Genomic DNA, 22,047 nt, shown 5'->3' on the forward strand with positions numbered 1-22,047 from the left:
TTCTGGTCTTCTGTTGTTTTGTCCGTACAGTATGGAATTTGAACCAGGCAATCTCTGAGATCTCTTCCTGTTTTAACAAAAGTCCCTTTTAGAATTTGTCTTTTATTTTTCAGAAAACCTCTTACATTCTGTGGGTGAAGAGATTTGCCATCAGCTTTTAAAATGGAAAGAAAGGGGCAAGGAATGGCCTTGGCACTAGGCTCTCAATTATGATTCCTTTCTCCTTCTACTTGCTTTCTTTTCCCATGATCGTATTTTCTCTAAAGTGACATTACCCAAATGCATAAAATGAAATTATATCCTCGCAGACCGTACACCTAGCTCTGTGATGATTCATGTCTTGATTATTACACAGGGCTTAGTAGAAAGTAATGCAATTGTCCTTCCAATTTCATGTGAAGTCTAAGAGGAGAGAGGATTCATTTGAATACTTTACCCTCTTTTGTGTAATACAGTGCTTTCCATATTGCTTTCTTCAAGCTTGTCTTTCTACTCCTGAAATTGCACTGCGGTGGGTTCTGACACGTTGAGAAATGGCTGCTTTAATGTTGCAGCAGGCTGAGTTTCATGTACCTATTGTTAAAAATGTGATAAGAAAAACACATGTCCAAAGAGGAGTGATTCACGTTTCCCAGAGAGTCAAACAAGAGATGCAAATAAAGGACCTTGGCAAGACTCTGGCAGTAGATTCCTTGGACAGCAGCGCCTGGATGGAGCCCTCTTCTTGCTGGATCCCCAAAACATGGTGACTTTGTTGTTAGTGCTGACAGCTTCCTCTTTCACAGCCATATGCAACCAAAATCATCTCAGGAAGACGTTTCCCTACTACCCAATATTCAAATATTTTTATTTCAAAAATACCTAGTTAATGTCAGTATTCTTAGTCTTCATCTAGATTATCTCCATTCTCCAATACGGCCATCGTACTCGGTGCTTCCATTGACCACACTTTTCTACATACTTTGTCCCACGCCTACCGTTTTCAAGGTGTGTCGGAGCGAGATACCGTGGGTGGCAAAGACAGATTCTGCATTCATAATGACTTATATTGGGGAGGGTGTAAAAAAACACATACAGTAATTTAAAAAGCAAGGACAAATTGCCAGTATAACAGTCATAGAACAGAGGTCATGAGGAAGTGTGTGATGTATTTCCAAATGGGTTTTCTGAACCCCAAGTACTTTGATGTAAAGGCCGAGAGCTTACCTCTGAAAGGGGAAACTCCATGGAGGAGGTGGTGCTCGAGGGAGCAATGAAAGTCATGAAGGATTGTGACAAGCAGAGAAAAGCAGGCTGGTGGGAACCAAGACAGTGGTTCTCAAAGGCTCTGTACCCCTGCTGAGATGCACACTATACAGATGTAACATTAAGTAATATTGAACCACACAGTGAGAAAGTTTTCTCTTCCCAGTTGTCTTTCAGTACTTTTATTTAGGAAAAGAAGGCTTCAGTTTGATGTGAACACATCTTTAACCCCTGTGTCCACACTTGCTAGTTAACCATTCCCTCCCCCCATTCTTTAACACATAGCCAGTAGGGCCCCAGACTTAAAAGATGATGGCAGACAACAGTACCTGTAATTCAATTTAAATGGGTTTCAGATTGCATCTACTTTTTAGTTCTCTTCATCTTATGGAAAGTCATGTTGGATTTCCACTTAAAATCGTGATATAAAATATTTTAATCAAATAAATGTATTTAAGGGAGAACTTAGATAAGGAAAAGTAGAGGCAAATAATAGCACAAGTGTTAGGTAGATAGGGCAGAATTTGTTTGGGTGATATATGTATGAATATAGGAGAACATGAGTTTTAATATAAGTTATACTTGGTTTGGTAAGTAGCCCCCTGTGATAACAAGGACAGTCCTGATGGAAAGTAGCCAGAACAAGATGAGAAAGAGAGGTTGCAAGCAGGTCAAGGTCAGGGAATACGGGACTCATGAACTTCATTCATGTTGTATCTTCCTTGGGATTCCAAGACCACTTTCTTTACCCACATGTTAATAACTAGGGTTTATTAATTCCTTCTCAGATGCCAGTATGGTATTATCTTCCATATAATTATGACATTTTTCATCACAACAACCCTAACAGGAAGGTATTAGCCTGAGTTTAGGAGTGAAGAATCTTACCAGTGGCCCACAGCTAGTAGTTAAGAGAGTTGGGTTTGGAACCCAGACCTATCTGATTCCAAGGCTCCTATTACTACCTTGTGCCTAGAAACCCTATTCATCTCCCAGCCCCAATGTGAACACTGGCTTTTTCTGTCTAAGTCCACCTTTCCAACACACGGTCGACCTCCTCTTTGGATTTTCTGCATCCATCACTCTATATTTCTGGGTAGTCATTTTTTTCTCCCCTTCACTGGAAGTGTTTCTCTGGCCATCTACGAACTAGATTGCAAGGACCCAGAAGGCCTGTTCCCATGTCCCAAGGCATCCAGCACTGTACTTTTTTCATGGTCAAGCCTCATATTATTTGAATTGAGCTAAATTTTCTTGCTCTGACATGGCTTATCACAGAAATACAGCTGTAGCAACTCAGGGTAAGTGTGAACAGGTGCTCTGGCAAAGATAACTCAGGACCTACCTGGGAAGGCTTTGCTTTGTCAGATTCCAAGAATCTAATTAATTAATTTTGAGCAAATCAGCAACCCTTTGGATTTCTTAAATCACTTTGGATTTTTTTATAGCTGAGTTGTGTAACATCTGAGTTAAATAGCACAAAAAAGGATACCCGGTAATTATAGACTTTTAGATGTCAGGGGAGAATTTTAAAGAATATCTTATCCAGCTCCTTTTTTTTGTCAGTGAGGAAGCTGAAGGCTTAAGCAAGTTTCACAAGTCGCTTAAGGCCACAGAGCTTGTTAAGTGTAGGCCTTTAACTAAAGATCTCTCTGGATTCCTAGTCAATTATCTGGCTTTGAGCTTGGAGGTCACTTACCCCTTCTTCCCATCCAGTAGAGGAACCCCTACAGTATCTCTGACTGCTGTCAACTGGGGCTCCTTGTGAGCATGGAACAGGACCCCATTTTCTTTGGAAGCAATCCATTCCATTTAAAATTAAACAGCATCTTTTCCTTTGTTGAACCCAATAGAACCTTTCAATCCTGTCCATTGCTCTAAACAGCAGAGTTTTCTAGGACTCTCTTTTAAACCTGTCCTCATTTCCATCCACAGGCACTCCTGTGATCCTATCAGTTCCAGGGTTTTAAATCTATAAACTGAGGACTTTCACCTTTGTACCTCTAGACCAACTCTCTCCTCTGAACTCTAGACCCATATACAGCCAATTACTGGATGTCTTCTTTTGGATGTCTAGTAGGTATCCCAGATTTAATACCCAAAACCCAAATCTTGATTGTACCTTCCCACCAAAAATCTCCTCCCACCCCCTAATCTTCATGTCATTAAACCAGACTCTATTTTTTCAGTTGCTTTGGCCAGTAACCTGAAGTCACCCTGGTGTTTCCCATTCTCTTTCATTGTCTATCTAAACCATCAGCTACCCTATTGGCTCTATTTTAAAATAACACAACATTGTTATCAACTATGCTCCAATATAAAATAAAGATTTTTTAAAAAATAAAATAAAAAGGAAAGAATCTGAAAAAGAATACACACACACTCACACACACACACACACACATATTCAGATATGTATATATATCTGGATCACTTTGCTGTGCACCGGAAACTAATACAACATTGTAAATCAACTATACTTCAATTAAAAAAAAAATGATGTCTTTTGGTAAACAGAAGTTTGTTTCTTACCACTGTTAAATATATCAAACTTTTCTTTAAAACAAAAATTAAAAACTAAAAATTTCTTCCAGAATCCAACAAATTCTTACCAACTCCACTGCTCCCATTGTAGTTCAGGCTATCATGCTTCTTGCACAGACGACTACCCCCCCCCCCACATGTTCCTCAACAGTCTCTTCTCCCCGCAGTGGCTGGAACATAAATCAAAATCCCCTCCATGGGGCTTCCCTGGTGGCGCAGTGGTTGAGAGTCCGCCTGCCGATGCAGGGGACACGGGTTTGTGCCCCGGTCCGGGAAGATCCCACATGCCGCGGAGCGGCTGGGCCCGTGAGCCATGGCCACTGAGCCTGCGCGTCCGGAGCCTGTGCTCCGCAACGGGAGAGGCCACAACAGTGAGAGGCCCGCGTACCGCTAAATAAATAAATAAATAATATGTCTTCAATTAATTATAAAATTAAACCAAACTTTTACACAGAAAATAAAAAAACACTTCCTTCTGACATGCCCACACTCACTCACATCTCTGACTCCTTTTATCAGAAAATGTTTTGCTGATCACCCCCTCTCCCATATATTATCCCAATACTCTGATTTATTTGTCTTCACAGCATTTATCACTATCTGACAGACACTGCATTTACCTGTTTGTTTTTTCATCCTTTGCATATCCCACAAAGGCATGAGCTCAATGAGAGCTGGGATTTTATTTTATTTTTGTGGTTTCCTGCAGTGTCCTCAGCCTGCAGCATGGTGTCTGCAAAATGTAGGTGCAACCGATAAATATTTGTTAAATGAATTTCTCCTTTAACTTTGTCATTGAGCCGGGTCTTATACTTGTACCGTGTTGACTCTGGAATCCCTGTGCAGGCATTTGCCTTTATTCCTAGAAATATCATAATTTTAGTGTGGTCCATGGGGCAAAGTTGGCAAAATCTTTTTGAGCCATCCTAAGTTAATTTATGATGATTGTTAATATCAGCCACGGTTACTATTTATTGAACACTTGCATAGCCATCACCCTGCCAGGTGTTTTACAATATTATTTCCCTTAATCCTTACAATGGCCCTATGGGAAATGCTACTATTGTCCTCATTTTGCTCATGAGGAAATCGAAGCCTGGAGAGTTAAGTGACTTGCTCACACAGCCAGGGAATGGCAGAGCAGAGCCACCCTTCAAGGCCACATGTCCCGGATTCAGATACACTATAGTAATGAAGAGCAATGGCCTCCGGAAGCAGACAGATCTGGGTTCGCATTTACTCACGTAGCTGTGGGATGTCGACTGAGTCCTTTTTCTCCCTTGACATTCCCCGTCGTCCCGTAAATGAGAGTAACAGTAATACCAACTTCATAGGGTTGTTACGATGATTCGATGACTCTGGTCCCATGCTTAGTACAGTCCTGGCACAGAGTTAAAGCTCATTAAGTGTTGTCATCATGGCAGTATCATTAATAGGACTAAAAAAAATTAACGAATAATGATTTTGCTTCCATTGGGCAACACATGTCCTCTTAATGTTCTTTTTATCCCACATCTATCTATATTACTTCTCCCTTCCATCTGTGCATCTGTAAATCTGATAATGGGATCTTCCTATAAACTACTGATTAAAAGTGGTGAAGGATGTACAGGTGAGGATAAACCTTTAGACAGCCAGGGATGCCCTCTAGAAACCGTGTGAGCTTTGTTTTGACAGCAAGAAGGTACTGGTTAGTATGGCACCTTCCAGGAGCATGACTTAGTTTCACCAGTCTGTTCTGTTCATCTGCTAAAAGGCGAGCACAGCTTTACTTTCCTTCCCAGGGGATCCTACCGGCACTAAATGACTCGGTAGGAAATCCAAGAAGAATCTCATATCTCCTGCTTTGGGCAGACTGGTCTCTAGTTAGCTCTCTTCGTAGCAGTGCTGGAGGTAGCCTGGATGCTTGGCACTTTTAAAAGCAGTGGGGAGGAGGAATCCACCGTTTCTTTCCATGGTTTGTCATCACACGGTAATGACAATATGAATGGCAATTGGTAGCCTTCGTTGAGTACTTATCCTGTGTCATGCACTGGAAAAAAAATCTTTTATCTGCACAGCAATATACTAGGTGTTACTCCTATTTTCTAGAGGAGAAAACTGTGCAGAGTGGGTTTTGGTTGGTGCCCCATCCAGATCCCCTTTACTTTGCTAGGTCAGTCATCGATTTGCTGCCTCATGGCTCTGAGCGAGCTGTTTGACACGTGCTCCGTGATAACGGACTTCCAGTAGAGGCCGCCAGGGGGCTCTGCGGGAGGAAGATGCTCTCCTGCCCGTGCAGAGTGGTCCTGGAGGAGGGAGGTTTGAGCGCCAGGGCGGCTGCTGAAGCCTGCCCGCCACGCATCGAGCCCCAGACACGGTCGCTGTGCAAACCTGCAACCTTAGTCTCACCGTAACAGTTCCACAGCTGTCTTCACCCTGAAACCAGAGCCCCTACGTGACTCCCCTCCTCCCGCCAGCCCCCAGATTTCCCGCACCTGCACCCACAGCATCAGTTGCTCATCTGGCCCCGCTTGCACCTCACACTCCCGAGAGTGGAGGCCACTTGCTTGCACGGCAGCCCAGCCCCTGTCCATCGCGGCCAAACCAGCATCCTTCTGTGCTCTCTGGTGAACTGAACCCCACTGTCTTCAAGTTTATCTTCCTTAGATTATCTGCCTCAGCTCCAGGGTACTACACAGGTACCCTTTCATCACAGTTAGTAATTATCTATATTGCACTTTATATCCTGTATGATTTCCATATCCGGCTTGGATCCAGACTGCTGTCGGCCCATCCCACGGCTGCTCCAAGCATTGGCTGCTGAACTGACAGAGGCTCCCTCCTCAAATAATTGCCCTCAGCGACGGGAGCTGCCTTGCCCAGGAGGTTAGCACCCTCCCTAATCCTCCCCTCCACCTGTGAGCCAGAGGCGGTGACTAACCCACGAAAGCCAGCTCCTGTGACCTCAGGCAAGGACAACTCTACAGTACGGTTCACCCTGCAGAGGCTTCTGTGGATCAGGTTGAGGTGAAGGTTCACCAGAAACCTGGTCCTTTCTTAGCTCTCTCTCCCATTCTCAGTCCTCCTCTTCCTCTCATTCTCTTATAGGCTTTACTTGAGAGTCAGCCCTCAATAAATTAGATATGTCCTAATCCTTGTCTCAAGCTCTGCATTGAGGCACCTGGCCTCAAATATGTTCCTAGGCCACAGAGCTAGAAGATAATGAAGCTGGTGATTGTACTAGGTCTATCTGACTCCAAATCCTATGTCTTTTTTTTTTAATTGAAGTATAGTTGATTCACCATGTTGTGTTAGTTTAAGGTGTACAGCAAAATGATTCAGTTTTTTCAGATTCTTTTCCACTGTAGGTTATTACAAAATACTGAGTATAGTTCCCTGTGCTATACAGTAGGACCTTGTTGTTTATCTATTTTATATATAGTAGTGTGCATCTGCTTAACCTCAAACTCCTAACTTATCCCTCCCCCAGCCTTTCCCTTTTGGTAACCATAAGTTTGTTTTCTACGTGTGTGAGTCCGTTTCTGTTTTGTAAATAAGTTCATTTGTATCATTTTAAAAGATTCCACATGTAAGTGATATCATATAGTATTTGTCTTTCTCTGTCTGACCTACGTCATTTAGTATGATCATCTCAAGGTCCATGAATCCTGTCCTCTTCGCCACCACTTTCTTATGGTTGAGGGAATCTCTCGCTTCCAGCATGTTCTCTGTAACATAATGTGTCTTCTATGCTGAGCATTTTGGTCTTGATAATGGCCTGTCATTGGTCCAGGGGGAAGTTTGTGATTACTGGCTCAACATCCAAGGCCTGTGCCCACTGTCACTGGAGGCCCACACGCCCATGATCTGTTCCATGGAGGCTCACAGACCCTTTGCCGTTACCGCCTCCTGCCATATCTCTTCCTCCTTTCTCTTCCCCAAAGAGTGTGGGCCGGCATCCAGGTTGGAGCTCTACCACCCCAGTTCCCTGAAGTGAGTCTGCTTGTTTAGCTAAATCGCTCTCCTCTTCTCCAGGCATGTTTATTTGGGGTAGGCTAGTTCTCCACGCCCTGGGAATTGTGCACTGGCATTCACTGAGGTTCAGAAACTAAGTTGACAACTTGACACTTGCATGCCTTTTAGGGAAATCATGGTTATTACTGGGGGCCGTAGCAGCAGGTTTATTTATAACTCCTGGCACTGCACACTGGCATGAAGTGGGATGCTAGCGGAAGGCAGTTGGAAGGCTACAGGGACCCAGGAGAACTAGAAGGACCTGGATTTCCAGGTAAGGTTGTATATGTCAGTCTTGAAAGGTAATTAGGCCCACACGGTGTGAAAGCAGCTTGTTTCAGCCCATTTCGTTTTCAGGTACGCTAACGCAGAGTGAAAGCTTGAGCAGACAATTCAACACGTCTTGGATTTAATTGTCTCTTTTCCATGATCCCACCATGTATTGTGGTTTTGTGGTTTGTCGTTTGACTACCAAATACCGATCCCGTTGGGGGTTTTTCAGCCTAGTCAATGCTCCCTGGTTGACCCCAAGTGACTCCTGTTTTTCCATTTGGTGACAATTACTTGACAGTTACACAACTTCTTCTCTCCCTGCCTCAAAAAACAAACTAATAAATAAGGGATGGGCGTTCTTATTGGTAGCTCTCCTTTCTTCAGAGAGGCTGTGTATCCCCCTTCAGAAGGTGGTTCCACGCCAGCTTTGCCGCCTTTCCTTTGTGGCTGGATGGAGTACAGCTGTCGCTAATTCAGTCACATTTTTAGTTGTCCCACCGTTAGATGAAATTATGAGCCATCGCTAGCAAGTGTCAGCAACTGCAAATAGCAACGCCGCCTTTGAAGGCAGCAGAATCCAACTGGGAATTGAGAAAATAATAGAAATTTAGAATAATGGGCATGCTTGGAATGAACCATTTTTGGGTTCAGAAACCTAGTTCCCCTGGTAATTTGAATGAGCAGTTTTGCTAATAAAATTTGTCCGTGTTGAATGAACCTGCTGGATCTACCCATCATTCACAGAACAACTTGAATTATCACTTTCCCATCAAATTTTGCCCCTTCCTTTAGCTGGCTGGCTCTTTGAGGCAGTTTTCTCCATTGTAGGCGGGGAATGAGGGAGAAAAAAATAGAGATTGTAGCACCAGCTGAGGCGGGCTGGCCTCCGTCTACATGGGTGATGAAGCTTGTTTACTTTATGCAGGTAACATTGGATGAAATTCAAGTGGTGCTGCATTGAGTTGAAAGGGCAGATATTCGTAATAGAAATTCCCAATGATGGTCAATATTTACCAGCAGTTTTGATGAATTTTGCAGATCCATGATCCCCGCCCCTCTCACCACAGGGGGTTTTTAATTGAGTAATTGTCACTGACAGCCTCAAAATTTTTAACAATCATCATAATTCCCCAGACCAGTAAAGTGTGTTAGTTTACCTGCCACCTTCATGGACGTGCCCTTTTGTAAAACCTCTTTTTCCCCAGCGGAATAGAAATGCTTGTCCGTCCAGGAAGCACAAAGCCCCAGATACAAGAGGAACCCCTTTTGTGTTCTCTGCAGTTTCCCCAGCAGTCAGAGTGCTGTTCTCAAGGAAACCATTATGTCAGCAGGATTGATTTTTCCGCTGGGCCCCGGGGATGGCAGCAGCGGGCAGCAGGCCAGGTGTGGGGAGCCCGGGAAGGGGCGGAAGAACCAGAGTTGCAGGGCAGGTTGAGCAGAGGCTGAAGGAAGGCTTTGGGGTGAGCAAAGCAGTGTGGTACAGAGCTCCAGCTCTGCTTTTCGACCACGCATAGCTGTGTGAGGGTAGAGAAGACACTTAACATCTCTGAGGTCGTATCTTCAGGTTTAAATAGAGAGTGACAGCAGGCCACACCTCCTGAGGTTGCCGTGAGGACTGGATGAGGGATTCCTGTGGTCCCAGCACTGTCCATCACCTGAAAAGGCTAATCATTTGGCTTGTGTACACTTATCATCACTGCTAATTCATGTTGGGGGAAATCATCTGCTTTTGTTGAAAAGTGTTCTATTTCAGTTTATTTAGCTAATGTGGCTTGAGAAATTTCACCTTCCGTTTCTACAGTTTATAAAAATCTGTCAAGTCCAAACTTTTTTTTTTTTTAAAGACACCAATTATACTTGAACATTTGTTACTTTTTTAAAAAAAATTTATTTATTTTTGGCTCTATTGGGTCTTCATTTCTGTGCGAGGGCTTTCTCTAGTTACGGCGAGCGGGGGCCACTCTTCATCGCGGTGCGCGGGCCTCTCACTATCGCGGCCTCTCTTGTTGCGGAGCACAGGCTCCAGACGCGCAGGCTCAGCAGTTGTGGCTCATGGGCCTAGTTGCTCCGTGGCATGTGGGATCCTCCCAGACCAGGGCTTGAACCGTGTCCCCTGCATTAGCAGGCAGATTCTCAACCACTGAGCCACCAGGGAAGCCCCTGTCAAGTCCAAACTTTTAAAGTAGGTGAGGATTTTGTGAGCAGGTGAGCGCACATGCATGGTCAGGAGTCGTGATTGATGCACACATTGTTTTCTCGAGGCAAATATTTTAAAACCTTGAAAAGTTTCTCTTCACTATATGAAGACTTTTCTAGCCCTTTTTATTTTTTGGTTTGTTCATCAAAATCTTCTTCCGGGAAAAATACATACTTGTTTGTTTATGGGTTTAACAGATTCCTATATAATTTTTACTGAGTGCCAGGCATGTTCTAGGTTCAGGACAACTATTGACTCGGTGAATCCTTATTACAATACTCTGAAGTCGGTTCTGTTATCATCCCTGTTGTACGGTTACGTACATCGAAGCCCAAGGCCATTCAAGTTCAAGCAAGTTCGAGATCCTTAGGTAGTGAGCTGCCCAGCTAGGATTCTAACCCAGGCTGACTGGCTTCAGCGTCAGTGCTTGCAGGGAGCAGGCTGGGCCAGTCTGGTCTATTAGGGCTATGGGGACTTTTGAATGACAGGAGCTGGGAGTATTGAAGTTGTTCTGTGTGTCTGTCAGGATGGGATTTCTGGGTTGACATTCAGTCACCTTATGTATTCAGCTTAGGGCTGTGGCTTTCGCCAGCCATCTCCCCGTTGCGTGAGGCCGTACAGATGGGGAGTTAGGGAAGCAGAGTTGCTGCAAAGTGAGGTTAAGCGCTCCCTTTTAAGAATCTGTGCCATGTGTATTAGGAGCCACTGGAGTTGAATGAATTAGCTGTTTTCTGAATGAAGCTCTAAACTAGATTCTGAGACCCTTGGCGTTTCTGATTCACCTTCAAGAGCCCTGTTTAGGGATTCATAATAGTTTTACTCAGCACAAACAGAAGACCCAAACACCAAAACCAGGATTTTACCATTATCTTCTTTTTTTTCTTCTGATCAATAAATGTCAAATTTAGGGGAAAAAAGTCAAATTCCACTAACCATGGGGAAGCCCATGGACTTAAAAGGTTTTTTTAGGCTTCACTGGCTTGCGTATGCCTTGGAGGAAGTGGAGGGACTTGTTTGTCCTCCTTCTTCAGTGACTTCTTCAAGGTACCCACAGGGAGCTGCGTGTGCCATACCATCTGACTATGCTTTTAGATAGAAAAGTACCACGGGCTTTCCCCGCTGCACCTTCTCCTGGGTTTCCTTTTACGTCACTGGTGGCTCCTTCTCAGCATCTCTTTTCTGAGACTTCATAAAACTGCAGTGCTCTGGAACTCAGCCTTTGGGCAGATTATTTCACTCCTCTGCTCAAGATGCTATGATGACCTCACCTCCAGTGTCCTTGCATGAAGACCTTTTATCATCTGCCCCTTTACTCTCACTTTGGCCTAATTGCCTATTACTTTGCTAGAGCTTCCAGAGCCCAGTACCACAAGCTGAGTGGCTTAAACCACAGGCATGTATTGTGTCACAGTTTTGGAGGCTAGAAGTCTGAGATCAAGGTGTCAGCAGGACTGTGTTCCCTTTGAAGTCATCAGGGAAGGATCTGTTCCAGTCCTGTCTCCTAGACTCTGTTGGGACCTTGACATGTGCCACATCACGCCAGTCTTCACCTGGCAGCCTCACTGTGTGCATGTCTGTCCAAATTTCTCCTTTTTTATAAGGACACCAGTCCTAGTGGGCGAGGGGCCCATCGTACTCCAGTATGACCTCATCTTAATTAGCTACATCCGCAGTGGCTCTGGTTCCCAGAAAGGCCACACTGTGAAGTACTGGGAGTTAGGACTTCAGCATATGCATTTTGGTGAGACACAATTCAAGCCACAGAACTACTGTGCTCTCCCTTGCCCCCCGTGAGGCGTCACGCTGCCCTTGTTGCTGTCCTGTGAATACTTGGGTGTGTCTCTGCCCTAAGGCCTTCACATCGTCTGTTCCCTCTGCCTGGAACATCCTTGCACCCCAACTGCCCACAGGGCTCACGAACGGCCCCCTTCTCAAGGCTGTCTTCAAATATACTTTTCTCAGTAATGCCTCCCTCCCCTGATCATACCCTTTAAAATCATATCATCTCCCCTCTTCCCCACCCTGCCCCCCAATCTCCCTGATCTATTGTTTTTCTGCAGTACTCACCACCTTCTAACATACTCGGTAATTTGCTTATTTACTAGTTTTGTTGTTTGTCCTCCCCCAACGCTGACACTGGAATGTAAGCCCAACGAGGGGCACTTGGTCTGTTTCCTCCTCTGATTTATTCCATACACCTAGAACAGCAGTACTTGGAGCATAACAGCAGCTGGAAAAAATGTGTGTGGCTTTCTCCTTTTTCTTTATCAGTTGGTTTAGTCATAGAGGTGCATGCCTTTCATACATTGGAGTAAGGCAGGTGGGAGGAGGACATAACATGTCTTAAACCATTTTCTTGAACACCACGACATAACTTTCCTGTAGTGCCCTACACCTGGGACCTTTAGCCAGATGTCACGTTTATGATGATTGCAATTCCTGGGGGCAGCAGGGCGCGGGTGGAGGGACCTTGCCGTCCCTCCCTTCCTGGAGCTCAGAGCATTTTCCACATAAAAGATGAAACCGGATCCCTTCTGCTGAGACACTGAGAGGTCTCATTTGACTTGTTTCCACTGTCATTTAGCTATTGGAGGAGCCATCACTGAGGCTCGTGGAAGAAACCGATGGTCAGCCTGAGAACTCAGGCGTCCTGACTTGCTGTGATTTTCCTTCTAGCATAACAAGGTAGAAAGCTCCAAAAGTGACCACAAAGTGCTCTGGGAGCTGGCTTCACTAGAGTGGATGAGGTTTCAAAGGCCCACAGATGTCACATCCAGTTTTCTTGATAATCAAGACCTCTCTCTCATGGGCCTCTGGTAGCCCGTGTCAGGAGCGATTCCCAGCAGGACCACGGAGCTAGGCAACTCCCCGTGCATTTCTTGGTCTTAAAATGCATCATTTTAAATTAAAATTTTCTATTTGTTCTCATCCTTTGCCCTCATAAATATTGTGTATTTTTATGAGCCTCTGGCCTCATAGAATGTGGAGTTTAATGAGGGCAAGGGTGTCTTACACATTGCTGGTTTGTTTTCACTGTGGTACCAGCATAGATACTGGCACATACAGGATGCCCGAGGGCTGTTTCTTAAGCCCCAGCTGAAGTCCAGCCTCCGAGCTGCATCACCACCCAGCTTCCTGGCTTAGCACGGTGGGCAGGGACCATGCCTGGACCATTTTGGTTTAGTTTCTTCCTGGAACTCATGAATGGCCTTCAAAAGTAAAGGCTGACGTATCACATTAAGCAGTGCTTTAGCCAGGAGGAAGATTGGTGGTTTGTAGGAAAGCATGGAAGGGTGTTTCTGACATCACGAGGCCCAGGAGGTGAACTGTCTCAACAAGGTACCCAAAATGGATGAGACTTCAAAGGGAAGGCCTGGCTACACAGAGGCCATTGATTTTTTTCAGCCACACTCATTCCTGGCTGGCAACATTATCCACAAACAGCAGGGCTATCAGGAAGTTGACATTGACAGAGGCCACACACCAGATCCCTCAGTCCACAGGTGATAAACCCTGTCATTTGTTTCCTGCACAATGTCTCCTCTGCACCTCTGTCCTGTTGGTGCCACCCCCATGAATCCATCTGAAAGGAAGTAGTGCCTCTTTTTTTTTTTTTAAATACATTCATTTATTTTATTTATTTATTTTTGGCTGTGTTGGGTCTTTGCTGCTGCGGACGGGCTTTCTCTAGTTTCTCTCTCTGGGGAGGAGAAAGGAGGATTGAAACAGACTGAGGCAGCCAAGTGTCCGTGAAAAGTATCACAAAGGGTATGTCAGCCATTGTTATTATTCTGGATTTTATGACGTTTGTGTTTGTCAACTTTTTACAGTTTGTCATTTTTGTGATTATTCTCAGCCTAAATGAATCTTCATCTTTACTCCTCATGTATTTATATTTTTTCTTACAAAATTCCTCTTGGTTTTAAAAAGCTTTAGGACTTCCAAAACCTGGATCATCCCTCCCTCCGTCTTCTCAATTCCCTTTGTTATATCTTGAAAAGTCTTCTGGGGTCTAATGCATAAAATTCTCAAATAAAGTTTAATCTCATTTTTCAGCTAATATTAGTAATGTCTACATGGACTGCAACTTCTAAAAAATATGTAGATATTAAATAATTAGTACTTACCAAGTCTCTAAGTATTATAAGAAAAAATAACACTAGCATCCCGTTATTATAGGACAGATGTAGCCAGGCAACTTGAGTAGATCTTCATAGCCTCAATGCTTCAATGAATTCCTCAGAGTTCTTATCTATCTGCCTTCCAAATGGGGCTATGTTCATCTACATAGAAAATTACATGAGAAAATGGTTTTTTCTAATTATTTTCAGATATGAGAGAATTGCTAAATGCCATTTTTGCAGAATGCCTTTATTCTATAATAATAGATGCTTAAATAAAAAAAGTGTTTTACATAGCCAAAATATATTCTAGTTTCCTGGGAAAAAAGATGATGGTGAAATGTTTCATTACTTCCACTTGAACTAGAATTGACTAATTAGAATTAGTGCATGTGTGTTTGTGTATGGAGGGTAATTTTTTTGGCATTTCCAATCATCAACATAACTGCAGTGAAGGTTTCAGAGAACATCCGTAATGCCTTGTAAAAACGCCTATGATGTGACAAATAATACCAGCTCTCGCTTTAAATAAACTGCATTCCAAGAAAAATAGATGTACTAAGCTTTGATAACAGTAAGTGGATCAGAAGAACTTTCCAGCTCAGGTGTAAGATAGTTGTAGAGCCTTTGAAACCTCTGCCTTGACCACAGATAAACCTGCAGTGAGATGACTACCATCCAATTTGTTCCAGCTCACTTTTTAGGATGAAACCCATCTGGGAAATGAAAAAAGACCTGTATTTGCTGTCCTGAGATTTCCCAAGTGACTCCCCATGCAAGTTTCGACCTGGACCAAATCCCTGAACTTCTTTGGGTCTCAGTTTCCTCATTTTATGATACAAAGGTTTGGGGCCACATCTCCAATTCTGTTTCCGGTTCTGGCACAAATATTCCACGGTCTTTTTCTCTATCTGCATCTTAAATGGGTCAGATCCATGAGGGAGAAGAAGAGTTATTAGCACTCTGTGTTTCATAGATGTTGGGGGAGATGAAGACACCCCTGGAGCCCTCAAGATTCCACTGAATAATTGCTTGACACTCGGGTGAGAGTTAACGAAGGGGAAATTCCAAACATAGGACATTAAAAACCGTCATCCATTATTCAGCAATTCTGTGCTAAGATTAAATTGAAGTAAGTCTATGAAGTAAGTCTATGAAGTAAGTCTACTGCACACTGTTTTTTACTAATACAGTCAGATTTTCCCTGACATTGAATAGCCTCGGATGAAATAGTTGCCTTATGTTTGGGGCCACAATATACTTTTTTTAAAAGCTTACCTTACTTTTTACACATACATGTATCTATTCTTTTTCAAGTTCTTTTCCCATTTAGGTTATTACAGAATATTGAGCAGAGTTCCCTGTGCTATATAGTAGGTCCTTGTCAGTTATCCATTTTAAATATAGCAGTGTGTACATGTCAATGCCAAACTCCCAATCTGTCCCTCCCCCCAGCCCTTCCAAAAGCTTATCTTGACACCATTCCAACTGAATGGTCAAGTTACCTTCTTCCTCTCTTTTAAATTGTTTGCTTATTTATTTACTTTCTCTACATTCATGCTGAGTTTGTATATTTTGTAAGTTAAATGTGCTTCTTTGGGATTGGATGCCATTGTATTATTTTTCATTTGAGGTCTCAAAGTTGACTGCTAAGAGCAAATGTTTGTGTCAGCCATTCAGTACTAACTCACATTGCTACGGTGAACCACTTTATAACTGGTCATCTGTGCCTCCTACTCTTACTTGACGATTTAGGACTGTGAAACCTCAAACTTCTAGCCCAATTCCTCGAAGGCTCACCATTTACTTGCCATTTTCTTCTATTTGTTTGGGAAATTAAAAAAAAAAAAGTCTGCCTTTTTAAAGGTTGTACTGCTATATCACTTTCTAGTTTCATATCAAATATTTTAATCTTTAATATCTTTCTGAGCTAAAAAGATATGCAGAGTTAGGGATGGGGAAATGTAAAGGAAGTTCTCTGAAATCACATACATCATATTTGGTGATGTACAGAGGGCGTAACAAAGGCAGATTAAGACCTACAGTGACAATCAGCAGCTGGCATCTGGGAACAGAGTATTTTACTCCTCCCTCAGAATAGATGGAGACCAGAAATTGGACGTTTATGCAGAAAGGCAGGATTTCATCCAGCACTTATCCCAGATTGTCGAGGTGCTGACTGAGGAGGACACTGGGCACCCAGAGACAGGAGATGCTATTGCCCGACTCAAGGAGGTCCTGGAGTACTGTGCCATCCGAGGCAAGTACCTTCGGGGTTTGACGGTGCTGGTAGCATTCTGGGAGCTGTCGGAGCCCAGGAAGCAAGATGCTGACAGTCTCCGGTGGGTCATGACTGAGGGCTGGTGCGTGGAACTGCTCCAAGCCTTCCTCTTGGTGTCAGACAACCTCATGGATGCATTCTTCACCCGAGGGGGGCAGATCTGCTGGTATCAGAAGCCAGGCATAGGTTTGGCTGCCATTCACGATGCTTTCCTCTTGGAAGCATGTATCTACCGCCTGCTGAAGCTCTGCTGCTGGGAGCAGCCCTATTACCTGAACCTGATCGAGCTCTTCCTACAGAGTCCTTATCAGACTGAGATCGGACAGACCCTGGACCTCATCACAGCCCCCCAGGACAGTGTGGATCTTGGCAGATTCACTGAAAAGAGGTACAGATCTATTGTCAAATACAAGACAGCTTTCTACTCCTTCTGTCTTCGTATAGCTGCTGCCATGTATGTGGTGGGCATTGACGGGAAGAAGGAGCATACTGATGCCAAGAAGATCCTGCTGGAGATGGGAGAGTTCTTTCGGATTTAGGATGATCACCTCCATCTCTTTGGGGACCCCAGTGTGATGGGCAAGATCGGCACTGACATCCAGGACAACAAGTGCAGCTGGCTGGTGGTTCAGTGTTTGCCACGGGCCTCTCCGGACCAGTGCCAGATCCTGCAGGAGAACTTTGGAGGCCGAGAAGGTGGCCCGGGTGAAGGCGCCCGACGAGGAGATGAATCTGCTGGCTGTGTTTACACAGCACAAGGAGGACAGTTACAGCTACCTTATGGGTCTCACGGAGCAGTATGCTGTGCCCCTGTCCCCAGCCACCATCCTGGGGCCAGCACACGAGATCTACAAGCAGAAAAAGTCACCTAGAGACTCGGGGGGGGGGGAGGGGCGGCTCTCAAAAAATTATTGTCTAATCTGTGAAAGAAAAGGAAGACCTGCAGTGATACATCTTCTATTGATGTGTGTTTCTCTGTAGGAGAATGTGTAACAGTCTTAAAAGACAGCCAAGATTTCTGTTAAGACTGATAGGCATGGAGTGGGTATTCTCTTGGTAATTTCAAAGTAAAGCTTTTTTACGTGGGAAATAGAGTAGTCTAACTCAAACAGGAGACCAATTTTTCTTCGACATTGAATAAAGGCAAATTCTGACACATTTCAACAGTGAGTACATTTATATGTTCCACCTTAGAAAATATTTAACCTTATTCCAGCCATTAGGTGTTTTAATCACTTGACAACGTAATTCATTAAAAGTTGCTCTGCAGTCTGTGGATAATTAGTCTGGTAACATTTATTTTGTTTACCTGAACCTTTCTTGCTTTGAAAATTGTGAATCCTGGCTAGTCTGTGTTTAAAGATAAATAAACCATTTATAATGATCTGAAATGTCATTTAATTCTCACTCCTTTTCAAAGGCATTCATTCCAACAAGGGTGAGAGGAACTGAGTTTTCTTAAGGCTCACTTGGTTTTGATTTTTAACAAAATATATCATTGATTAAAGTAAAACCAGACCTTTTGTTGTTTTACCGAGACCAGAATCACCACTCACTCTCAAGGATATATTTTGGGCAAAGTGTTGCTGGTTACTGCACAAACCCTGCATAAGGCCCAGCCTCTGACCTTGAGGGGCTTATGGCTTATAGTGATGACAGATATATAGAACTGTAACCCAGAGGTGGCTCTGGAAAATGATAGAATGGAGTAAAAGACAGTTCAGCTGAAGTCGAGGGAAGAAAAACAGAAGAGTGAGAGAAAAAGAGGATCCGAATGGGATATTGATGTGGTTTCAGGAATAGACCAAGATAAGGTTGGAGACAAAGGCTGTAGTCAGAATATGGAGAATTTAATGCTAACCTAAGTGTTTGGACTTTATTCTTAACTCTTGAAATCAAATGCTAGTGTGAAAGAAGATTTGAGGAGATAGAAGAGAGTTACAGAATGTTAGAGCAGGGGCCCATAAAAATCCAATCCATTGTTTTACAGATAAGGAAACTGAGGCACAGAGAGGTTAAGTGACTTACCAGAGGTCCCATAGTATATCAGTAGCATAGTGGGGCCATAGACTTGTCTGCTGGCTCCCAGCCTAGACGTCCTTTTATCCCATCACGCTATAGTAGGCTATTCAAGGGCAAAGTCTTCATAGCTACTACTTCTTGAGCATGTAGTAGATTGGCCTAGTTGTCATTGTTTTTGACATCTGTTTTCCTCCTAAGGGCTTCTAAGAATGATAGCTTTCTCCCTGATTCCTGAATGTGGTGTGTATATTCACTATATGTAATAACTTGCCCTTCATGTGTAAGATTCTGCTTCCAAAATCATTGGCTTGCTGCGTGGCTTTTGGAAGGTGGGGTGTTTTATTGATGTGGACTTGCAAGTTCCTTGTAATCATTATCCTCTAGAATAGGCATTCCCATCTAGTCTGGAAGTCCTTTTGTTTCTTGGGCTCCCGCATTCATAGGTGACAGATTCAGACAATATTTATGTCCATGACATGGAACTAAAGTTAGCACAAAATTGTATGTCTACGTTTAAGATACTTATGTTATTTTCTCCCATAAAATATTCGTGCTGTTGTCGTAGGTTGGGTGTATGTACACGCCAGTGATTTAAAGTGAGGCGTATTGTTTGTATATTCACGGGTGTTTATTATGAATTCAGTGCCTATGAAAAGTGATACTTTGAGTAAACCACATTGTCAGGAATGGCAAATATATACTTTGAAATAACCCTTTCGATTTGAAATCTTCTTGACCATATAAAGCTTCCTCCAGTCTCAGATATTCCAATAGTGTAAATACTAAATACTATCTTGTAAAGGCATAACTTGAAAACTTCTTACAGCCTTCATATTGGGCATACGGATTGTACTGAGCAGTGCTTCAACAATCAGCAGTGTTGGCTGGATGGCTTTGGGAAAGGCAGCACCTACTGTATTTATTTCATAAAACGTCTGCATATATTTCGTATAATTATGTATTTGTGTGTGTGTGTAAATGTGCGTGTGTGTGTTTTGATCAGTAGTAGTTGGAATACCCAGAGACTTTTTGCCTCAACTGTTACAAGGGCGTGCTTGGTATTTTGTGGAGACCAAGACCCTCAAAAGAAGATATAGTTTGTATAATCCTTGTCTTGATAAGGCCTTGGCACCAAGAAACCGAGTTACGTTGGGAGGCATCATGCTTTATTTAGCATTAAGGTTTCTGCTCCAGCATCTCTCACACACACACACACACACACACACACACACACACACACACACACATACACACACACACACACCAGTTCACTCTGCAGGAAAGGCAGCTGTTAACTTGCTAATGCTCAGGCCTTCCAGGCTGTGCTCAGCAAAGCTCTAGCAGGTGCCATTCACGTGAGACTACAAGACAGGGGTCTGAATAGCGCCCCCTGCAGTTTTGCATTGCTCTGCAAATGCAGTACTCATCTTATAATGTTCCCTAAAGATTTTCAATAACAGGAAACACCACCAGCACGCATGCGATCTGCATGTTTATGTACAGTCTGAACATCCACAGTGTCCCATTTTCTCATCCCTGAACTTCCACTAGACCACAAGACTTCGGGTCTGTTTTCACCGCTGTGCTTCCAAGTCTTCCCCTGGGTTCCTCACTGGGCTCCTTTTGCCTGGATTAGATCCAGTGACTCCTTCAAATCACTAGCTGGAGTTTGTTGCTTACTTTCAAGCATAACATGGGAAGTATCATCATCCCCCTTCGGAGCCAACGTCACTCTCTGGGTGCCTCAGTCTGGTTTTCCTACTAATCTCAAAAACCAGGCAGAACATCTCCCTCCCTCTGTGTTTCTTCCTTAGCCTCTCTTGTCCTTGATTCTTCCTTTTACTCATTTCTTCCCAACGCAGGCAAAGCTTCTATTCTCTGTAGTATTAGTGATCTTTACCCCCAAATGGGCCAGTGTTTTATTCTCTTCTGATATCACAGTGAAGTGGAGGGGATGGAGAGTAAATGGTAATGCATGATACTTTTCCTTAGTGAGAACTTTGGCTCCTAGAAGCGATCCGTTGTCCAGATTAGGAACCACGTATACATGAGAACTCAAGAATTCCCAACAATAACCATGGGTTGTGTTTGAATATGAGTGCTTTGTTCTCAGTACAGAGCTTGACAGGAGATACACACAGAGACAGACACATGTTATAAGTGATACAGACATAGAAAGTATATCAACTACCTACACCCTATGGAGATTAGGAAAAAGAGTTTAGCATAAAATAACAGTAACCAAAACTTTTTAAACGTCTTGTTTATGCCAGAGACTCAGTAAAACGTTCAGTGTGTAGTCTGAGAACCAGGTTCTCACATCAATCCTGAAGTGCAGGTAACTTGCAGCCTCCTTGTGACACCTTAGTGAGCTGAAACACAGTTAACAATCAGCCGTCAGGATTTGGGTGCAAGTCTGTCAGGATTCAAGGATCTTGTGTTTCCAGGGTACATGATACCTATGAAAATAAAGATGCTTGAATCGGAGGGGAGCTGCCATGTGGGGCAGCCCCCCATGCATAATGCTATGCACTTTCATGTATTCCTCTTTCAGACCCCCTAAAAGTCACATGAATGCAGTTATCCTTCCAACTTTGACCCCTCGGTGGAGGGAGGAGACTAATTTGCTCAGGTTGATACAGTCAGAAAAGCCAGAATTTGAGTTCAAACAGTGTGACTCTGGTGCAGGGGTCTGGAAACTGGCCCACAGGCCTGTCTGGCTCACCTTCTGTTTTTGAACAACAGGTGAGTTAGAGAGTAGTGGTTACATTTTTAAATGGTTCAAAAGAATGAAAAGAATATTTCACGACAATACTTGTTTATATATTTTCTATGACTTCTTCCGTGCTATGACAGAGTTGAGTGTTAGTGAGACTAGATGACCCTCAAAGCCTAAAATACTTAGACTCAGGTCTTTTACAGAAAAAGTTTGCTGATCCCTACTCTAAAATCTACATTCTTAACCTTTAGGCTATACTTTTTCTACTTGATCATGTTAGGCTCATATGGAGTACGATTAGAATTTCTAGATTATTTTGCACCACGTGAGAGTTTTAAAATAAAAATAATAATCATCTGGGACCCTTTGTAGGAGAGTGGTACAGATGTGAAAATTTTAAAGCAGCTTGAAGAAACCATAAAATAGATTCTATATTGTATTTAGGAACATAGGATAAATGTTTTCCTCACACCGTTGCTAGCTCTGTGACTCATTAGAAAAAAATCATCCCCATTGACAAATAAAATGGAGGTTTATTCATGTTCTACATCACCAGTATATTTAGCTCATTTGTGTTCATTTGTATTCATCACATTATTTTCCAAAATTGATAAAAAGTAGAACATTAGCTGGAAAGTTATAAATAAAG

The 22,047-nt window shown here is 43.2% G+C and overlaps 2 protein-coding genes across 3 annotated transcripts in view; both read left to right on the top strand.

The window, feature by feature from the left end:
- Positions 1-22,047, top strand: part of KCNH8 (potassium voltage-gated channel subfamily H member 8) — a 387,984-nt gene that overhangs the window by 72,944 nt on the left and 292,993 nt on the right. The window lies entirely within an intron of this gene.
- Positions 7,984-21,417, top strand: LOC115863499 (farnesyl pyrophosphate synthase-like). The gene is given in 6 exon segments (XM_060297640.1): positions 7,984-8,087; positions 9,264-9,488; positions 11,857-11,961; positions 16,404-17,342; positions 17,344-17,520; positions 21,234-21,417. Coding segments are annotated over 6 exon segments (1,734 nt in total).

Source organism: Globicephala melas, chromosome 4 (genome assembly GCF_963455315.2).
Source record: "Globicephala melas chromosome 4, mGloMel1.2, whole genome shotgun sequence".
Classification (NCBI taxonomy): Eukaryota; Metazoa; Chordata; class Mammalia; order Artiodactyla; family Delphinidae; genus Globicephala; species Globicephala melas.